General features: G+C 45.1%; 2 protein-coding genes and 1 long non-coding RNA gene across 4 annotated transcripts; 1 reads left to right on the top strand and 2 right to left on the bottom strand.

Moving 5' to 3' along the window:
* Nucleotides 1–40: 40 nt before the first annotated feature.
* emilin2b (elastin microfibril interfacer 2b) lies at nucleotides 41–5,257 on the bottom strand. Of its 2 annotated transcripts, XM_049749571.1 has the most exons (8): nucleotides 5,112–5,257; nucleotides 4,304–4,484; nucleotides 4,087–4,212; nucleotides 2,778–3,946; nucleotides 1,117–1,263; nucleotides 990–1,043; nucleotides 773–910; nucleotides 41–594 (listed from the first exon to the last, which is right to left on the bottom strand). In XM_049749571.1, the coding sequence occupies exons 2-8, from the start codon at nucleotides 4,426–4,428 to the stop codon at nucleotides 287–289; spliced, it is 2,067 nt and encodes a 688-aa protein (XP_049605528.1). In that variant the 5' UTR covers nucleotides 4,429–4,484; nucleotides 5,112–5,257; the 3' UTR covers nucleotides 41–286. The 2 variants fall into 2 exon arrangements, with proteins under 2 accessions (XP_049605528.1, XP_068504886.1); XM_068648785.1 differs by lacking the exon at nucleotides 5,112–5,257 and having other exon boundaries at nucleotides 4,304–4,561.
* Nucleotides 5,258–5,289: 32 nt separating this feature from the next.
* On the top strand, nucleotides 5,290–8,391 carry mettl4 (methyltransferase 4, N6-adenosine). Its single transcript, XM_049749592.1, has 8 exons — nucleotides 5,290–5,553; nucleotides 5,712–5,777; nucleotides 5,899–6,256; nucleotides 6,319–6,388; nucleotides 6,469–6,643; nucleotides 6,869–6,969; nucleotides 7,033–7,133; nucleotides 8,194–8,391. Exons 1-8 carry the CDS (start codon nucleotides 5,290–5,292, stop codon nucleotides 8,364–8,366), a joined length of 1,308 nt encoding a protein of 435 aa, XP_049605549.1. The 3' UTR covers nucleotides 8,367–8,391.
* Nucleotides 7,881–19,763, bottom strand: LOC125986147 (uncharacterized). The gene is made up of 4 exons (XR_007487544.2): nucleotides 19,541–19,763; nucleotides 19,187–19,284; nucleotides 11,032–11,093; nucleotides 7,881–8,048 (listed from the first exon to the last, which is right to left on the bottom strand). It is a non-coding gene; the product is annotated as an uncharacterized lncRNA (long non-coding RNA).
* Nucleotides 19,764–20,878: the final 1,115 nt, after the last annotated feature.

The raw sequence follows: 20,878 nt of genomic DNA, 5'->3' as shown, positions 1-20,878 counted from the left end.
AAATATTGACAGTACATAAAGTCACATCAATTAATGCAACTTAAATGTTCAACAAACATCTTTATTTTCACCAATCCAAAAAACCCCCAATAAAAAACGGTTATGGATCACTAATTTGAAACCCTACCAAAAAATGGACTGCATCACTCATTGGGAAACTTCCATTTTGGTTGAAAGGTGCCAAATAATGAGTCACTTACTGCACTTTGGTCGTTCATCCAAAGTATTGGATGTCATTCTTTTACATTTTGGCTTTCTCCAGCTCGTATATAATAGGCGGGCATGGCTACTGATGAGACGGGTAGAGCAGGACGCCACTGAAGGACGACAGGATGTGGGCGGAGTCTGCGTCTGCGAGCTTCCCACTCGTCAGCGCCACTGTTGCCCGCTCGCCCCGCCTCATGGGCACCACCAGGGTGAGCGAGGCGGGGGCGCAGAGGTTGGAGGACAGCTCGGGGGTTGTCCCGGCCGTGGACTCCAACCTGTGGACGATGCGCCGGTCCACCGACAGGACCGCCTCCATTTTGATTCCGGGCAGAGCGGCGAGCACAGCGCTCAAAAGGTATCGGCCGTCCATGGGCGCCGTGAAGACACCTTGAAACACAGAGATCCTTCTTAGTGGATTCGCGCAACTTACTGAAGGCTATTCTTCTTCATTTGCGCCTGCATTACACTTTACTGCCTTCTGGTGGCCAAGTTAGGTACAACGGAGGCGCAGTTCATCGAACTGGATTTGTGGCATGAAATCTTTTTCATTTCGAATTGCGCTCACCTGTCCTGGGGTCATAGTGGCCTCCATCGTTGACCAGCACGGCGTCGAATCGGACGACGCCCGCCTCGCCGTGAGCGGGCGGCGACGTGAGGCCGGCGGAGAAGGAGATCTTGTGGCCTTTGTGCTGTGCGACCACATCTGTGTCACAAACAGAAAAATGTCAAAAATCTTCCTAAAGTATTGAATGAAAGCGAAGAAAACAAATTGCAGCACATACCCAAAATCGGGGGAGGTGCGCGTCGGAGCGGCTCAGCCGGTTTAGTCGGCGCAGCTAACAGACGAGAAGCACGGAGTCACATGCTGCTTCACCACAAAACAAAAAGACATTTGATTGGCCAAGTCACCCGGCGCTCCGGCGAAGCCGAGCACGGGAGCCATGCTGCCGTGCGTCCCTTTGGGAAGCTTGGACGACAACGTCATTCTCCCCCGGGGTCCCGACGACGTCTGCGGGGGCACCGGCAGAGGAGCTCCTGCTACGTCCGCCGTTATGCCTGTCGAGTACATTTCGTCAATTCATCTCAACGGTGTGACTTTTTGCACAAAATCCAAGCAAATTGGTGCCAAGAGGCCATGACTCACTACGATACTGCCTGCACAAAACAGCAACGGGGTCGTTTATGCGGAGAGGCGTGACGCACGTGTCCAAGCCAAAAGGCGTTGCTCAACACAAGTGGACGCCATTCAAAAGTGCAACATGTGTGTTCAATCACGCCGCTTCCTGCGAGCGAGTGAAAAGAAAACCTCCCGCTTGTTTATTTTTCCAAACAAACATCACAGCCACTTTGGCAAAGTTGCTTTTGTTTACGCCAAGCCGACTTTCGTAAACGCTCAACTTTGGAGACAGATTGACGTCGAGTTTATCTGCAGAGGCTGGAAAGAACTTCCTTTAAATTTTCTCAGGCAATCTTTTTTTGTTCCAAATCATAAGGGAGATTGTTGTTGGAGCAATTTAGCCAAAAGGTCAGCGCCTTGATAAGAAGGACGTCCATTTGCTGCCTGGGTAGCTAAAGTGGAGGCCGCACTGGAGATAAGACGGCCGAGCGCGATAACCCCGTCAACCTGTGACGAGACTGGACAGCCCGCAGCTCCTTGGAAGGCCTGAAATGGACCTGACATAAGTGACACCTCCTTCTTAAATGGAATCAGTGCAACCGCCTGAAACAATGGCGAAACAAAGTCTTGACTTGAGGCCCAACTTTTTCAGAAACAAAAACAAAACAGTATGTCCCCATTTTTCTTTGTTGGAAAAATCGCATCTTATTTTTCCCCATGTGATTCATTTTCTTAATCTTTACAAGCTGATTGTAATTTGCAATTTCTGTCTCATAATTTCCAAAACAAGTAGCATGTTGCGAATTGTCCTTATTTTTCATTAGTTGTGGTGACTTTCATCTTGTTGTCGCTCGTGTGATTTGGCAGGGACAGTTTTTACGGCGGATACACTTTTTAATGGCTGACCCATTGATTTGTGTCAAGCCTTGGGGGGGGCGTGCAGAGACATGTTGATGGAACATGTGCGCTCGCCTGGTATGCTGCTAGTATGTCTTTAATGTGCTGCTGCTGCTCTCCTGTTTGGTGTGCCCGGGGGTTAGGGTGTCCTATGTGTTGTTGATGAGTTGATATACTCCAGGGTGCATCTGGCCGCCACATGACGGAAGCTGCGGGGGCGTTCATGAGTGCCACTACAAGAAGGGGTAAACATGCTCCCGCAATTTGGGGGCTTAACTAAGACTCGGCAAAAGTGTGAGTAACTATTTTGCAATTTGTCTGTTTAACTATTGATCTGCCCATTTTTTTTTCTCTCGGTGTGGGGGGGTGTAATTCCACCGTTAACCACTAGATGGTGACTATTCTAATCGAGACTAATTTTGAAAGAATAAAAATCGGAAGCAGATCAGTTGAGCCTAGATTTTGCTAAAGATTATTGAATGTCAAATTCTCTTCAAACCTGCTTTTTACGCTAAAAGAATTTTTTTTATAAAGTACACCTAAAAATAAAAGTTACCCATCCGGATCTGAAGATCCCTCGCTACGTCCACGATCGGGTTCTGGACCTTCCGGCAGCCCTCGATCTTCAACTGCCTCACATCGCTGACTGCCCGGGCTCCGGCCAGAAACCTGCTGCACTCGAGGTCCTCCAGCACCCCCACGCGGTCTTTGACGGCGATCAGTTCGCCCCGTAGGCTCTCCAGGCTCCAAAGATGGTTCTCAATGTCTCGAAGCTTCTCCCAAGTGGTCTTTTGACTCTTCTCCAAGATTGTCAGGTTTGCCTTGCAGAGTCCAAAGTCCAAGGAGTTCACTCTGTCCATCACAGAACAGTTGGCTAGGCCTTCGACTTTGTCCACAAGCCAGTCCGGACTGGTTTGTGACTCTTTCAGCTCATTTTTCAGCTCCTGGATTTGTTGGTGGAAGTGGTTTTCGTTGGAGTCTATGCGCTCGGTCAAACTGAGGAAATGCTCCTCCTGGTCTTCGCACTCGTGGTGCATGGACATGATCTTGTAGTCGCACGAGTTCTTCAGGTCAGCCAGCTTGATATCCATGCCTTCCATCAGCTCTTTCCTCAAAGCGCGGATGTTCTCGTCCACGTAGGCCCGCAGGTCGCCCTGGGACGGGAGTGAAGGTGGCTCCTCCATTAGATGCTGAATTTGCCCATCATGTCGGTTGACACGTTCCTCCAGATGGTTCCAGGTGTCAATTCTGCTCTCCAAGAGGCTGATCTTGTCCACAAGATCATCCACTGAGAGCAAGTCCAAGGTCCTGGTCTCGGCACCTCTGGCGGGCTGGGGGGGCTGTTGCGTCTGTTCCAGCAGCACGGCTAGCATCTTGCTTGCGTCCTCCTGGAAGTCCAGCCTCAGGTTGGAGGACATGTCAGTTATTCTGGCCTGCATGTCCAGAACCATCTGGGAGAGCCGCTGCACCTCATCCTCAAGGCGAGGATCACCACTGGGACCTCGCCACGGATGGTTCCCTGGCCGATCCCCCTGCTCCGTAGGCTTGGGTGAAATGCGTCCAGATGATATCGGTAGCAGATTTTCGATGTTTCGCTCTGGTAGCTTGATGCCGATTTTCACCTCCATGCAGTCGTGGCCTTGGTAGCCTGGGCAGCACCTCCACTGCAGCTCTGTCACCGTCTTGTAGTCCAACTTGTACGTGGGCCTGAAGTGAGTCCGGTATCTAGGGAACATGTGGCAATTGAGCAGGCATTTAATTCATTTACAATAGTTAACTAACAAAAGCGTCAGCATCATCACCCATCCAGGTCCCATCCAACCACGTGACCAACACCTTACACAAATCATGGCATTCAGACTTACATGACGTGAGGGGCACAGTTGATCATCTCCGGTGGACAAGGCAGAAACTCCGGCTGCGCAAAGCTTTCCGATCCGGCCACCACGACGCAGCTGACGTTTTTGTGCACGACGTGTGCGCACCAGTTTCTGCGGCGGCAAACGCTCCATTAATGCCCGCTTGCGCGACGGGCGCTCTCCTTTTATGCAGCATAAAAACAAGGGAGCAAAGTGGACTTACTTGTTTCTTTGGCGCATTTCGGAGGTCGAGTGCGCGCCCCCATGTCGGAAAGGGGTTCCTTGTGAAACTTGTGCGCTTATTAAAAGCAGGGCGAGAGGCAGGACGCAGATAAAATACTTCTGCATGGTGGCATGAAGTGTCCCAAAATCTGTTTGGACCAAGTGTCCGACGCTCCAGTGAGCTGTGAAGACAGCGCAGAGAGAATCTGACAACTCCACTCAAGTCTGTATGGGGTGTACCGCTGTACCCCCCACCACCAGCAATGAATGAAGGACACCCCCACATTACACGCCTTTTCATGACGTCATTCTCCAATAATTCAGGGTATAAATTTATGCATACCGACCCGAGAGCTGCGTGGAAAAAAGAGTTTACAATGTGTTAATGTGACTGATTAATGAGTTTTAACGTGACTGTCAGTCTTGTGCGTCAACTCGCCAAATAGCGAGAAAAAATGTTATTTTTTATTCACTCTCTGCATGAATGTACATGCCGCGTACTTATTAGTGTAGTTTATATTTTTCTGAGTTTACAGTGCAATTTTTGTATTTAATATGGCATTGCATTGTTGTAAATAAAGGTTTCCAACAAAAAATAAAAAACGAAACAACGCGAAAGCCAATGAGCTTGCTTGGTTCCAATGCGGCATTGCAGTAAAAATGAAAAAGTAAAACACTCATAATTTTGATTAGTGGAAAGCAAACAAAAACAAGACCTACGACCAACATAAGTATGCTGTTTATCAACAAATGTATTTAACGTCAAAGGGCTAAAAAGTGGCGAATTTCAGGATTACAAATAGCATTACCTGTGAGTTACTGGAGCGAAGAGATGAGGTCTCCGATTTCCGAGTGACATAGAATGCAGCATCCCAATGTTGTGTTTGGGGCTAATGGCGGCGCCCTGTGTGGCCCAAAGCAAACCTCATTAAAAAGAACAAACCGAAGGCCACCTTTGCCCTTTTCCTAAAGCCGACTAGCTGGACAATGTCGGTGGTGGTCGAGGACACACACGGGTGGTTGTTGGACGCCTGCTCGCTCATCGACCAGGATTACGTGCGCTGCTTTCGACAGCATGGCGAGCTCAAGTCAGAATTCAAGGCACGCTTTAAAAGGCAATACTTCCGGATTTTAAAACGTCATGGCGGTGGCAATCATAACAACAACAATGAAATCAGTAATATTATACATAAGACTTCTGTGCATGCAGAAAACCAGGAAGTCTTGCAGCTGCACAAGAGTGCTACAAAGGTAGAAACTAATAAACCTGTTGTCTAGTTCATGTTGATGTCTTGGGCGAGGCAAATAGCAACATTACAATATTCCAGCATTGGGTTAAAGAAGTAGAGATATTACCTTCACTAAAAGGGCAGCGGTCAATATTCATTGAGATTCAGTGTTTGTTTCAGAAGCGGAAGCGAAAGCGCAGTGAGCTCAACCAAGGAGAGCTCGATTCGAAGGCCTTTCATGAGAAGGTAAGTAAGCACCTCTCCTAAAATCCCCAGCTTTTTGAGAGTGGCAAGTGTAACAATATAAAAGCTCTGCCTTCAATTTGGGAAAGAGAAAGTCCTTCAAAATGTTGTTTTGTTGATGCAGGTCCGATCTATCGTCCTGGACGGAACCAAGTCCTTAGTGGAGTCTGCCACACTTTTGGGCTACCTGCATAAAGGGACGGATGCTGAGACGGACTCCCTACTCTGTGCAGAGTGTAACCTGGCGAGTTTGTGCGACATGGCCAAAGAACTTCCTCTGATGGACGATGAGGACCCAGAGAACTGCGTCCAGTTACTTGACGCCAGTGGCGACACGTCCCATCTGGACTTGTTTTCCCGCATGACGGAGAACCCAGCAGAACAGGCGGCGGTGACGATGCTGATGGGGGAGGAGTACGTTATTCCGCCACGCGCGGCCTTCCTGCTCTCGGATTTCTCCCGGATGCACCCGCTCCTCCGATGTGAGTACAAAAATCCAAATGATAAGAAGTTTTTCAAAAGTGCTTGATTTCCCCCCACGCAGATGGACACAAGTTTGACCTCATCGTCATGGATCCACCATGGGAAAACAAATCTGCCAAAAGGAGTCGTAGGTACATTTTGGACACACTACACATAAAAGCAAAAAAAAAAAAAGTCTGCCATTTTGAGTCGATGGTTTGTGTCCTGCTAGGTACGCTTGTCTACCTTCATCTCAGTTGAAAAGACTCCCCATCCCTCAGTTGGCATCCCTCAATAGTCTGGTGGTCACCTGGGTGACCAACCGACCCAGCCACCTGCGCTTCGTCCGCCACGAGCTGTACCCGCACTGGGGGGTGGAGGCCGTGGCCCAGTGGTTCTGGGTCAAGGTAGGTGGGGAAACACGCAAATTGTCCCACCACTGTGCTTTGAAGGCACAAGTGTCGTTTATTGCTCGTTTTCCAAATAAAAGTAACTGTTGCACAATGTGTCCACTGGAGGTCGCACGGAGCACCACTTAAACGACTTGCTCAAGATTTGGCACTTGATTCTGGTCCACTAGCAAGGTTAAAAGTTGCAGGAGCCTCCATTGATTTTTTTTTTCCCCCTCCTAGGTGACCGCAGATGGTCAGTTTGTCTTCCCGCTGGATTCACCGCACAAGAAACCGTACGAAGTGCTGATCCTAGGGCGATATCGCGGACATTCCCGGTCAAGGTGACTTTTCTTTTTGCGGCCTAAGAATTAAACTTAAACATGAATTTGACTGTTTGAAATCAGCCCCTCAGAGCGTTGCGTCGGCGGCGTCACCCCCGTGCAAGATCAGCGGCTGATTGTCAGCATCCCCTCGACTCTTCACTCCCACAAACCGTCACTGGCAGGTAAACGTTATCTACTTGTTGGACATGACCACTAGAGGGCGCTGTAGCAGCATCAATAAGCCCCTCCACTCTTCCTTGCTGCAAAATCGCTTTCCCACTGGCTCAAACTTGCATCTTCTTTTCTTGAGTGATGATCCACTCAGACATTTGTGTAACTAATCTTTTGTTTGGGAAATCACTGATCTGTGCAAAGCGAGGCTCCAGATAGTTTTGGTGAGAAATGACAAAAAGGGGACTAAAACTGACATAGAAAAGGGGCGTTTGCTTCTCGTTCACTTGCCTGGCCAACGTAGTAATCTAGACTGCATTCTTTTTGTTATTTCATATTTGGTCCTTTCCGGATGAGCTAACGCGTATCGATTTACCAACTATTCTCGATGAGTTAGGCCCAAAGGCAGAGCAAAGAGGGCGGTAAAGCACGTCACGGCATGGCCAGCGAACGGCTCGATCCCCGTCACGATCGGCTTGACGTCACCTTCTGCGTAGCTCGCAGCCACTGGGGGGCGCAGTTGCACCGTATCGCTCTGTGACGAGACACCAACGATCGCACTCAATCCTCGAGGGAGTGTCACTTCTTTTTTGATGTTTATGTCGTGCCAGCCTGAAGCGAGCTCCGCCCCCTCCCGCATGGGGGTTCCTGTCAGTGACGCCTTTCCTCGTCACTGGGGGCCACAGAGGGGGAAACTCCGTTACATGTCTGGCATCAGGTCGTCAAAGCTCGCACTGACACCAAGAAGACCCCCGCAGTCCTCTGGCGTTATGCGTTTATTTGCTCACCGCATGTTGGCGGAGGAAGTGCGATTGTCAGGTGCTGAGGCTCAAGGTCAGCGCCAGGCACTGTCCTATAAATGCGATGGGGGAGGGAGGGGGGAGGGGGGGGGCTGTGGTATGGCGTCATTTGTTTTCACTTGGAACCTGTGAAGCACAAAATGGGTTGATCAAAACAACATCCATTGATTTATATAATCTAGCTCTTTTCTTAAAAAGGAATGCAAATGGAAAGAAGTGATTGAAGCTATTTTTGGGATGCTCTAATGACGCCCGCCCGTTTGCTCCGCAGAGGTGCTGAAACCGTACATGAAAGCGGACGGCGAGTGCCTGGAGCTGTTTGCCCGAAGCTTGCGAGCGGGTTGGACCAGCTGGGGCAACGAGGTGCTCCGTTTCCAACACAGCAGCTACTTCACGCTAGCGCCGCCCGAGGGCCACTCCGGACCAGCTACGCAGGACTTTTAACTTTTTAATAAACATTCGCAAATGATCTCAGTGCTTGTTCCTTTTTGACTCCATTCAATGTTTTTCTTTGCCATTTTGATCTCAATGACATCATCTCTTTGCATTCACACAATTTCTGAGGGAACTGACATTTCTTTTTTCCATCTTGTGCGCCTGCCCTCTTTTTTTTCTTTTTAAAAGCCTTTTTACATTTCCGAGTGATGTCACCGCCGGTCATCTCCACGGCGCCAGAGAAAGACGAATCACCGGACCCCCACAACCCCACCCGCTTCCCTCCGGCTCGCCTTTTAGGTGATGTTTGATTTTTCCGGAGACTTTTCATGATGACACATCATTGACACAAGTGAGTTAGTCCGTTTAATGGCGACCGCAGTATGGGATCGGGAAGCGCTAATAGCAATAGTTAAACCCACATCCCAGGGCCGCAAATTGACCCCATGTTCAATCAACTGTCTCATTAAATATGCAATTGCCCGGAGGTGGACACCACACACACCAACCGTAATTAGCAATTATCTACAGAGAGGAAAACCCGTCCAACTTCTCGAAAGACTTTAGCATTGTGGTTGGCTGCCAGTGAATCCCCAAGGAATGGAGGAGGAAAAATAGCTGGCACTCTAGAATACTGTCCTGTATCAAAATAAATTGGAAAGAATAAACTAGCAGGGCTAAACTTATTAACAAACGTTGATCAGATTTGTCACCTATCGCAGGTGCGCCTGGAACGACAATAAACGCGGTTTTATTTTTATTCTCTTTTTGTGTTCTACTCGAGGGAGACCAAAGGGTTATGAAACATTAAAACTGATCAATTTTCGGCACTGTGACGTCATTGAAGGCTTCAAAGGATTCATTCAGTTCCCAATCAAAGCAAACTGTTCTTTTGAAATGAATTTTTCAAGCGAGCGTCTTCATCTAATCTGATTCAACACAGCGGCACAACACTTTGATGGAAGGTTTGGAAAAGAGACGACACGTATTTCTCTGTGCGTCATGGGATGAACACATTTTGTGAACGTAAACAAGAGTGTGGCGTCACCTAGTGTCCAAAAGTGGAATTACATGCAATATAACCAGGAGGCAGAAGAAAGTCGCGCAATGATTTTTTGCAATAATTTTTTTGGGGCACAAAAGAATCAGATATATTTATGTTGTTCTCATAACTGCACGATTAGTCACGATAATCGAATCATTCGATTCAAATGGCGCAGCGCATTACGGTACACGACAAACGGCAAGCTAGACTGCCGAGATAATTTGATAGCTATAACTACACTTTGACGGGTTCTTATCAGACAGCCAAGCACGACTTTTGCAGTCGGATGGACGGTTCCATCCATATTCATGAGCCTCGACCTGTCAGTCGGCGAATCCCTCATAAGTTTGAAAAGAAAAAGAAAAGAATGGCAAATATGAGAAACGGGCACACATTTTGCAGACAGAGCGACAGTTAAATGGGCGCTGGCAGGAAATTGAGCTTTTCAGACGTTTCTATTAAATGTATTCATGGCAAGGCTTCTCTGCTGAATTTTCTCAATGGTCCATTTTGAGACACCGATAAGATGTCTTATGACTTGCCCGTATTTCAAAAGCTGCAGCCTGTTGGCATCTCGCCGACGCTTCGGGGGGGACCCCCGGCTGTTTGACATACGTGACAGCGGCGGCGGGAGCCGTTCTCATCTGGCGTCATCGGGGGAATACCGTCGGGCCGCCTCCCACCCGCCGACTCGCAAAGGTCGCAAAGGTCGCAATCAATTCAGCGAACAAGCTCTCGATGGCGCTTTCCGATACTTTCCTAGCTCGCCGAGTCGAGTGAAATCTTACACTGCCGTCATGAAACGTTTGTTCATCATTGACTTTCACTGTTCATGTTATTTCTGTTATTGTTTTTTTTCCTTCGTCTCTTCTTTAGCAAGACCAACTTCCTGTCCCCAAAGAACTTTACGTAGCTCTCCCAGTCAAATGTGATTTAACACATGAAAAATCATTTTTTGATGAAGCACGAAAACAATTTCTTTCTTTTGTCCCTTCGGACGTGAAGCAACATGTTGGCAATAATCAAAGTTAATAGCTCAAGTGTTGCACTTGACTGGAGAATGCTCATTTTCAAGCGCTTTGACGCCAAAATGGGAGAACGCTAACAGGTGGGGGCAAATCAAATGATAAAATTCTCTCCGACAAAAGAAGCAGTTTGACGTAAGCGGGAATAACAGGAAATAATGTCAAGAACATGTGCTGGTCATCAAGTCATAAATCATCTGAGATGTGGACACAACTTAATGAGAAAGTTGCTCATAAATGTGGACGCCGACGTTTTGAACAAACGAAAACTTTATGACTCTTGGAGCGAACGGCGCGGCACGTGGAAGCGCATTTAACGAGACAATCACTTATCTGAGATTGTATATTATCGTGCCTTGTTTGCAATAAAGAAAATAAACATGAAAAGCTTCCTGTTGTAAACACTTTGTAGGAGCCTCACGGGAAATTGCAAGCAAAGACAATTAAGTACGAGACTTCATTATTTTTCATTCATGCCGTTATTTTGCTTTGCTCAATAAGTACACACAGTTGCCGGGCTGTAAAACAATCGGGAGGTCTGTCCAAATTGAAAGTCTCTCGTGTGTTGCTTTAGTGCAAAGTGTGTGTGGGCGGGTGTTGGCACCTTTGGGGTTGACCGCAACGGGGAGCGCCGGCAGGTCTTCGGTGGGATCTGACGTAGCAAGACTGTGGCAAAACAAAAACATGGCATGTTAGCTACAGTCAAATGTGGCTAGACTTTTTTTTTTTTTACTGTTTCAAGAGGTTTGATGACCATCGTGACTTGCAGAATATTTTTCAATGACATCAGCTCGTGTATGAAATAAAAATTTGAAAATTTGAAAATTTGAAAATTTTGAGATTTTCAAATCTTGAAATTTGAAAATCAAAAATTTAATAATAATAGTTACAAAATTTGACATGCACGCATTAAGAAAGGGAAATCACAGAATGTGATTTAAGAAAATGAATCACAGACTATCGTGACTTGCAGAATATTTTTCAATGACATCAGCTCGTGTATGAAATTAAAATTTGAAAATTTGAAAATTTGAAAATTTGAAAATTTGAAAATTTGAAAATTTGAAAATTTTGAGATTTTCAAATTTGAATTTGAAAAATCAAAAATTTTATAATAGTTACAAAATTTGACATGCACGCATTAAGAAAGGGAAATCACAGAACGTGATTTAAGTAAATGAATCACATTAGACCATCGTGACTTGCAGAATATTTTTCAATGACATCAGCTCGTGTATGAAATTAAAATTTGAAAATTGGACAATTTGAAAAATCAAAAATTTAATAATAATAGAGTTGCAAAATTTGACATGCACGCATCAAGAAAGGGAAATCACAGAACGTGATTTAAGAAAATGAATCACATTAGACGTTGCCGTTTTGGATCATATGGAAAAGTAATGAGTATTTTATTCACATTTAAATGACAATGAAGCAGAATATTTGCAAGCCTCAACGCCGACTCTTGTCTGTCTGAAAGACAATCTGAGCGCGGTGCGGGCCGACTACGTTATGAGTTTTCCAGCTTGGCGTGCGCGCAGCTGTTCTCCGCCGAGGTTTGTTTAGTGGCTCGGAGCCGTCTGTCAAATTTCAATGAATCTGTCAGAGGTTATTGGCTTGTCAAGCGCGCGCTGCATTTTAATCAAATCGAATGGCTTTGATAAGCCTTGGCTTTAATTGACACAGCCGGCGATAGATATACCCGCCTCGATTCATTCCCTCTTTTTTCCGTCCTCGCTGTCGAGGGCTCTCGTGGCGTTCTCGGCGGGCCACCACACAGTGGAAAAAAGAAAATATCGAGTTGTGCACCGGCTCGCTTGAAGTGGTCACCGGGGGTCGTGTGCAAAAGGACAGCAACATCCTGACGTGGCCGCCGAGATGACACGTCTCTTTTCCGTCAAAGTGGCACAAGCGGCGCCCCCCGGAGTCAAAGGTCACGTAATGTGTGTTTGGTGGCACGCTAAAAAAAGAGGCAATTTGATGAGATGTTGTACACTTTTGCATCTGACGGGAAGCCAGTGAGTTCACTTTGAAGTTTTGTCCTGTTCTCTGGTGGCTTCCTCATAAATAATCCCAGTGACATCATTGCCTGGATTTGGGGCTTTGAGCTTAATTAGACGGTGGGAAGCCGCGGACCTTATGATGAAATTAAAAAACATAACACAAAAAGTTTGCTCTCTTTTGTTCTTGTTGTGTATCAATCAATTATTAAAATGTGGCTTAAACCCCGGTGTTCTTAATGAGATAATGATGTTGCTGATGCCAGAGTAAATGGATATCGCCTATCAATTTTTGTGTATACAGTAATCCCTCGTTTATCGCGGATAACTGGTTCCAAAAACCACCCGCGATAAGTGAAATCCGCGAAGTACAGTCACTAACAAGAAGAACTGGGCAGGCTAACGAGTTAGCCAAAAGATGCTAATTCGCGATCGTGCTAACACGCGAAAACGGACTTCTAAAGGAATGTAAACGAACATTTGGAGCAATACTACATTGTCCTAAAGGTTAGACACATGTTTCCTCAATTTAGAAGTTTTATTTTGACTTTTAAATTGTTTTTTAATTTGGAAAAAAAATCCGCGATGTAGTGAAGCCACGATAAACGAAACGCGAAGTAGCGAGGGATCACTGTAGCATGCAAAAAAATTGTAAACAAATTTAATTTTGTAGGTAATTACTATTCTTCTTAGTATTTATTATTATAATTATAAATATTTTGATGCAAACCTTGCAACGTCCCAAATATTAAAAAATATTTTTGTCGAAAAAGTGCAAATAGGTAAATTTGTGAATGGTGAACTGTGAATTGTCGTAAGTAATCTGCTATTTGCTGCACGAGTTTGACTTGCTAAACTGTGATTTTGTTGGTAAAAATCCATTGTGACGTGTTTGCTCATTGAATGCCACATTTGCTGATATGCGCAAATGGCATTTCCTGTCCGATTACCGTCGAAAGCGCAAGGCGATTTGGAATCAAATATTTGAAATTGTAATGAAGCAAACGACCGAGTGGTCAACATCGCTTGCTAATCCGCCGTGACGGAATGGGACATGATGTTTCCTCCCTCGGGGTTCTCGCCAGATTATCGCGTGGCACAATTTTTCTCCCCCTCTAATTTATTTTAAATTTGTTTACAATGTGTACGATACTTAAAAAAGTATAATCCACAAACAATTGACAATATCAACAAATCCAAATAACGATCTAAATAGATACGAGATTAATTTAGTAATTAGGAGACCAAACAAAGTAGGCGATTCATTAAGGCCGTCGTTATTCCCATTAACGATCTGTTTGCTGTCAAGCCATCCACCTGTCCCCGGCCTGGGGGTTGCTGGGTAATGTAGTCATCCACCGGGGATGTCATTAGACGAGACGCCACCTGTACTTCATCTTCCCCTCGCTACCCGCAGCCCCGAGACATTCCTCATTAGCGATTGGACCGCCACTCGATTAAAGCACGATCGAAATGTGACACTAATTAGCGCCAGCCACATAGATTTGCCATGTTTTCATTGTCCTCTGTTGAAGCAGCAAAAAACAAAAAAAAAAGTGCAGGTTTTAATTAATTGCGCGTCAGCAGGACAAAACTGTCAAAACAGCAAAATAATCACAAGGCAAATCTGGTGATTTACTTGCTCATTTTTCAATCCAGCAGGGATTCAAGCAGATGGTGCCAACGTGAACGCAGACATGATTTTTGTCTCCCATGCGAGGAAAAAAAATCATTGCCATGATATAAAACTGCATCAGGACATAAAACAGACGGAAAATAGCAATTGTTGAGTCAACAAAGTCTGTGAGGAGAAAGGGAACGGCGTAAAATGATGAACTTCTTTCATAAATCAGGCAACCTTTAAAGATGAACAACACACACAAAGTGACAACAAATCTTGCTGATTTACAAACACACCGTGTGAAAATATCAATTCATTATCAAAGTCCTTCATTGCTGGGAACATGACTATTTTTTTTCTCTTTTTTTTTCACATGTTCAAAAAACAACAACAACAAATTATATACATTGTTAGCATCAATTGTTAGCATACAAACTGTAGGGGACTTGGATAGGAGCCCTGTGGCATACCACTTCCAAGTGCTTGTGTCACCTGTCTCATTTAAGAGTGAGAATCATGGCCTTAAATGTCAGGTGAACAAATTTGTTATTCCCGAATAAAGAGGCAACATTTGCCCAAATTCAAGCAGCATGTCAAACGTTTTCTTATACTTTCCCGCATGACAGATTGAACTGCGTAATTAATAGCATCATTCGAACTTATTTCCCCTGTTCCACATCGGCCTTTTTCTGTCATTTTCTCATCTTTTATGTCTTTAGCCTTCAAGCGTTGTTATTTCAGCCATTTTTGTCCCATGCTTCTGACCAATGAGCTGATTTCTGATGTATGACCTTTAGCTAATTGTTTTATGGCTCACTGTCGACCGGCTGCCCCTTGCCAGGGGATGCTTCGCCCTACCCCGCTAAATAATCGACGTATAGATTTTAATAAGCTGGACCTCCGCTCTTTTTGTTGAAGCAGTCCCATTTTCCCCATCTTACACCTCAAATGTCACAATTAATGACTCCTTTGAGAGATTTTACCTGGATTTCTCAGCAAGGACGTTTGCATGACAAGATTGATAAATGTGTTTGGTTTTTTTTTTTAATAGGAGAATAAATAGTGAGGGATGGCCGTGTTGGCTCGTCAGATGCAAAAAGTAGGAAAGCATCATTATCACGATCATCAGGGAGGCTGCAGAATTGGAAAAAGATCTCATATCTCGGGGAAGATAAAAAGCTTTTTTGAGAGGTGATGGTACACAGGCTGCTTTTGGGAAATAGTTCACCTTTTCCCCGCAGGAAAAAAAAAAGCTTCTCTTCCATTTCTGAGAAAGAAACGCTGATGAGTTCGAGCGCTAGCACGGGATGCGCCGCCTCAGTTGTGTCACACAAACCGTTGGACGGCGGAACCTGAGAAAACCGATTCGATGATGTCGCTCTCACGCCTCGTATCCGAGCGAAGCTATGCCAAAACAGCAGCTAAAAAATGAAGCGTAACACATTTAAATGTGCAATTCACTAATTTAATATGTCTTAGATAGGAGCCCTGAGGCACACCTTCTTAACCTCTTATTTGTTAATTATTTGCCATTATTTACCTTGCCGGTGAAAAAAAATACTTTCCTTTAAAAAGCATTGACTTTCTTTTGGCCCGCCTTTTTTACAATTTGATTATTCTGACGGCCGGAGCGTGCAAGCAATTAAGGACAATAAAAATGTCTCTTTGCAGTCCTCACGACAACAAGACGATTAAAGTGCCGGTGATCATTTATGAGGTGCGGTAAATAAGCGGCTCGATAAGCTGCACGTATTCAAAAGGCTTTAATGAACCGCAATCGCTTCACTTTATGGGCTAGTTCTCCTCCCACTGACCCGCATCCTTTATCCAGTCCACATTGAGTCAATATTGATTGTACGTCTCCTTCTTTGTACACACAGAAGACACACGGGACACTTTATTAGGCACACTTGAACGAGGACTGACACGTCGGCGATATTGGCCGGCGGTGTTCCCGCCCGCCGTTGGAACCGCGCGTTCTTTTGATATGCAAATCAACTTGCTAATTTGGTCGCAGGTTTTACCCGGGAGATTCGTCGGATCGCTACTCGGTGGTCAAAGATGAAAAGTAGTAACCGCTGACATTTCTTTCATCTCCTCCAAAATGCCAGCGGCGACTCAGGCGGCACAGCGAGTAAACGTTTAATTAATGAGTTGCCAGTGATCCACGCGTACGCAGACGTCCTCTAAGTTGACACAAGAAAACAAAACTTGGAAGTTTCTGTCTCGCTGTGATTTGGTCATCGAGGGAATTACACTTGCTCTCCGGGTCGATGAAAACAAGCTAGCTTGATTTGATGACATAGGCGAGGGCTCCTTCTTGTTGCCTCCATCATACAAACTACCGTATTTTCCGGACTATAAGTCGCAGTTTTTTCCATAGTTCGGCTGGGCGTGCAACTCATACTCGGGAGCGACTTATATGTGAAATTTTGAACACATTATTCCGGAGTCAGTGGAGTTGTTTATAAGTGACACAGAGGACGACGATTTCGATAGATTTAATGATTTGGAGTGACACAGATGGTTCGATAAACTTATTTATGTTATAGTTATTTGAATAACTCTTTTTATGTGTTTATGTAACGTTAGCATACCGTACCGTTCAGCCTGTTGCATATTAATGTCTGTTCTTGGTGTTGGATTTTGCGAATGCGACTTATACTCAGGTGCGACTTATGGTTTTTCCCCCTTTATTGTGCATTTTATGGCTGGTGCGACTTATTCTCCTGTGCGACTTATACTCCGGAAAATACAGTAATTAAGAATTTGGAAAAAGTGTTTGCGAAAGCTGTCGTGTGTGCAATATCACAAAGAGAAGCTAATTTATGTGGAAAAAGACGGCTAGCATGTTCCAGAGTCAAGCGTGACTGTCGCTACAAGCCACTGATGGACATGCCGGACGTCATTAGCGTCGGCCGGCCGGCGCGCCGATCCCTAACCTTTTGAGTTTCGCAGCAAAAAGTCATTTCCACGTTCTTGCTCATGTCTGCTATGAAATAGATCTGAATTATTCCAAGACCAATTAGCGGCAAAAGCTGCGTAAGGTAAAAGAGTCGACTACGCAGACATTGCAGAGTTTTCTGCATAAAAGCTGCGATGAGTCATTTTGTGTTATATATATATATATATATATATATACAGCAAAATATAAGATTAGATATTATTCCATTTTGGTGCTTCGGGTCGCCGGATAACTAATCGCCCATAACTTCGATCTGACGTGTGTCCGTGTCTTACATTTTTTTTTTCTCACTCCAGAACCTTGAGCTTTTCTTATTAGTTCTTATTTGTGCACATATTGAAATGCTTGCAGTTGAATGGTAGAACAGCGTTGCCACGGAAACACGTCAGTACCTGGAAGCTCGGACTGAAATTTGCTCACAGATTTGCTGTCATTAACACCCAACAATGAACATATTTGCTTTTTTTTTTTTTTTTTTTTTTTTAAGGCCTTCTTGTCCAATCTGGCCAAGTTTGAGCGTGTCACAAAGTCGGCGTACATGTTAGCTCTGCCGCCGTTGCCGTGGAGACGTGAGAAAGAAGGACGCAAACGAGGCTCTTGACACTGGAGAGAGGCGAGGATGGGAGAAGACGTGTTACTTCTTTCTCCCCGAGTCGAGTGTCGACACAAGTTTTTCTGTTTTCAAGGACTTTTTTTTATTTCTGATAAAAAAAATAAAGACTTAACGAATAAAGGCTGAATAAAACTGAAGAAAGGCGGCAGTGTCTTTTACGTATTTTAGTTGACTTGAGGGACAGAATTCGGTCAACTTCTTGAACGTATTTTCTTCTCAATTTTTTGGTTTAATTCTGAAATCCATTCCCTGAAAGTTCTGCTTTTTGGACACTTTTGTAAAATAAATATGCCCCTGACGATGATGAGCACTCAGAAGTCGATCATCTTGCAACTTTTAGGAATTTTCCATAAGACCCGTATCCCCAAAGCTCATAAGTTGGGTCATTCGTAAGTGGACGGGTAGACAACAACGATGTCGCTCGTGAAGGACACGCTGGGGTCGGACCCGAGTGGGTCTTTGAAGCTGACGGGATGCCGGCGACAGACGCGAGATTAAAGGCAGCCATTGTGCGATGGCGCCACACGGGAAGCGTGTCAGCGTGCCCTTGCGGCCCCGCCCGCCACGTCTCCTTCAATCGTGTTTCTGACACTGGATTCTCTCCTGATGAATTTCCACAGGAAAGGGAATCCTTTCAGCCCATGCTTCAATGATAATAATTTTAAAATATATTAAAATATTCTTTGATTGGATTCTAAATGTATGTAATAAAAATGATGGTCGAATTCATTTTGTTTGTGCTCACGATGGACCGCCTGCAGGAGAAAACTGGCGAGCGTAGCCGTCGTCAATGTGTGTGATGCCAAAGCGCAATTAGCGTCCTACGGCTGAGCCGCTTGAGTGCTCGTCAACCCGCTGAGTTTTCATTACAATCAGACGGGAACAACAAGACTTTTCTTTTACACAGGGCAATATACTGTATACTGTACGGTTTTTTTTCTCAATGGGCAGGGGGACATGCGGGCACGGGTGGCAGGGGAAGAAGAGCCTCACCTGGATGACTAAATAAAGAGCAAAAATACATTTGATTAATTTTGGGATTATTATTTGATAATTCAATCACTCTTTAATTATGTTTTTTTTTCAATTTGAAGTATTTATTATTTTTAGAGCATATTCAATGTTGTATTTATTTCATGAAATTCTATTTTTAATGTAAAAAAAAAATGTACCAAGGGCATTTCCAAACGCAAGTGAAAGATTTTCTGCGGAACTAAACGATGCCAGCGTGACTGACGGAATGAATCAGGCGTGTGCATGTGTTGCCCGCCACTGCCATTTTAATGAAGCAGATGAGTGGACACCATCCAATTACAAGCCAAACATAACCTTAACGTTTGCAGTCACGTAGTTGCCCAAAAAAGTGACGGCTGGGTTAAAAAAAAAAAAAGCGAGACTTTATTTCGGGATCAGTCAGCAAAGATGAAGTGCAAATGGCTAAAGATAGCCGCGCTATTTGAGAGCAGCAATTAAAGATAAATGAGAAACCAACGATGGTACCATCGTTCATGCTGCAGAAAAGTGGAGATTGTGGGCAAGCTAATGTTAGCATGTGTTTACCTTCTGCACTTCAAGCCGTATCCTCTGCTGCATTTTCTGTACTTCTTATCCACGGGCAGCATGGACACAAATTTGATCCAAGAGGAGACTGTGGGCATCTGTGGCAAAGTAGAAAATATGATACAAGTAAATGTCAAACAACAGCAAAGGAGAAATATGAGTGTTGGGGTGTGTTGGTTAAGATGAGTTTTATTCGAGAGGAGATTGCGGGCACATCCTCCTCGGGAGAATGTGTCCCAATATTTTTGCTCAACTGTCGACTACTCCCAATGCAGTCTGCGTGTCTAACTACAAGTGACAGAAAATTAATTTCTCCCGAGTGTAATGCTTTTTCTCCAATTAGCACTTCCTCACCCGTGTGTGTGCGTGAGACGCTAGTCCCAGGAAGGCGCTAATGAAGACGAACAAGCGCGGGAGCGAGTGAACTGATTCCGAAGTGAGTGGACTCGTTTAGATGATCTTCGCAAGGAAGGAGCAATCGCCAGAAGGTTCATCGATCTTTTCACTGTGACCGCCATCTTTTCTTCCCCAAAGCTAGCGTCACTTAGCTACATGAAATTTGGTAGGCGTGTCTATGACACATGAAAACGTCAGCCATTTTTTTTTATTATTCTTGCGTGCTTTTACTGTCCACATTTTTGCTGTAAAACTTGAATTTGTCCAGCGTGGCACCAATAAAATACTCAGAGAAAATAAAGCTTTAATTTAATTTTAATGAGCTTTTCCTGTGCAACAGCTGGTTTATGATTGTGTTTATCACCTTGTGATGCGTTTCACAAGCATCATGTCCTTCCTTTGGTGGTCAAAGCGGTGACGGGAAGCCGTCCGAGCGAGATCAACCGGACGTGATCTTTGGTCATCCAATGGCGAGCGCATCCTACTGGGAAGCGGTTGCTAGGCAACACAAGTTGATTGGGTTATGGGGGAAGGAGGGACTCTGGCCGCCAATCGAAGTTTGTCTGAGTCGGGCTTTTTTTTTTTTTTTTTTTGCTGTCAAGAACTGTAATTCGGACTGGCACTTTAGAGGTGTCACTCGTTGCTGCTCACCCGGGTGGGGGTGGAGTGGGGGGGCTTCCTGGGGGGTCTCCACAGGCGTGCGGGAACCCCCCTCCTACTCCTCACATCTTCTTAGATCAGATTGCTGTTGATTTGATCTCCTACTGGAACAAGCACGCGGCTCATCGTTGGCTCGCAATGTTCCATTTGTTTGCCAGTTAGATTGTGCAAAGAAATAATTTATTTAATTTTGAAAGCAGATCTGGCCTGGAATGCAGAGTTTTGTTTTGGTTGTCAGTCATTTTATTTTGACTATCCCAGCAGTCATTGGGTAATGGGCGGGGGACACCCTGGACCGTTTGCCAGCCAATAGCAGGGCACACTGCGACGAACAAAATGGATGGATGGAACATTATGAACTGGTGTAATGTTAATGTGGCGTGATGACATCATCATCCTTCAACTGCAGCCTCCACATTGAACCGAGATTGTGCACGGCCGTGATGTTTTTTTTTTTTGCTGACATGAATGGACAATAACGAATCCAACATGTCCACTTTGTCCTGTCGTCAGAAGTGTTTTTTTTTTTTTTTTTTACTTGTCGGCCTCCTCGCTGGGAGGTTTGAAGTGTGGCGACCCCCCACTTCAATGCTGTCCCACAAGGACAGTCACGACAGACCAAATGGTGTCGACGTC

Source organism: Syngnathus scovelli, chromosome 18, assembly GCF_024217435.2.
Source record: "Syngnathus scovelli strain Florida chromosome 18, RoL_Ssco_1.2, whole genome shotgun sequence".
In the NCBI taxonomy this organism is placed as follows: Eukaryota; Metazoa; Chordata; class Actinopteri; order Syngnathiformes; family Syngnathidae; genus Syngnathus; species Syngnathus scovelli.
The sequence above is the reverse complement of the archived record's forward strand: the minus strand, read 5'-3'. Positions and strand labels throughout refer to the sequence as shown.

Coding starts and splice junctions, on each gene's coding strand:
- emilin2b (XM_049749571.1), bottom strand. CDS start 4,428: ATGCAGAAGTATTTTATCTGCGTCCTGCCTCTCGCCCTGCTTTTAATA. Junction 3,947..4,086: donor AACTGTGCCCCTCACGTCAT/GTAAGTCTGAAT, acceptor CATGTTCCCTAG/ATACCGGACTCACTTCAGGC. Junction 1,044..1,116: donor CGGCTTCGCCGGAGCGCCGG/GTGACTTGGCCA, acceptor CTCGTCTGTTAG/CTGCGCCGACTAAACCGGCT.
- mettl4 (XM_049749592.1), top strand. CDS start 5,290: ATGTCGGTGGTGGTCGAGGACACACACGGGTGGTTGTTGGACGCCTGC. Junction 6,970..7,032: donor CGCGGACATTCCCGGTCAAG/GTGACTTTTCTT, acceptor GTTTGAAATCAG/CCCCTCAGAGCGTTGCGTCG. Junction 7,134..8,193: donor CCACAAACCGTCACTGGCAG/GTAAACGTTATC, acceptor TTTGCTCCGCAG/AGGTGCTGAAACCGTACATG.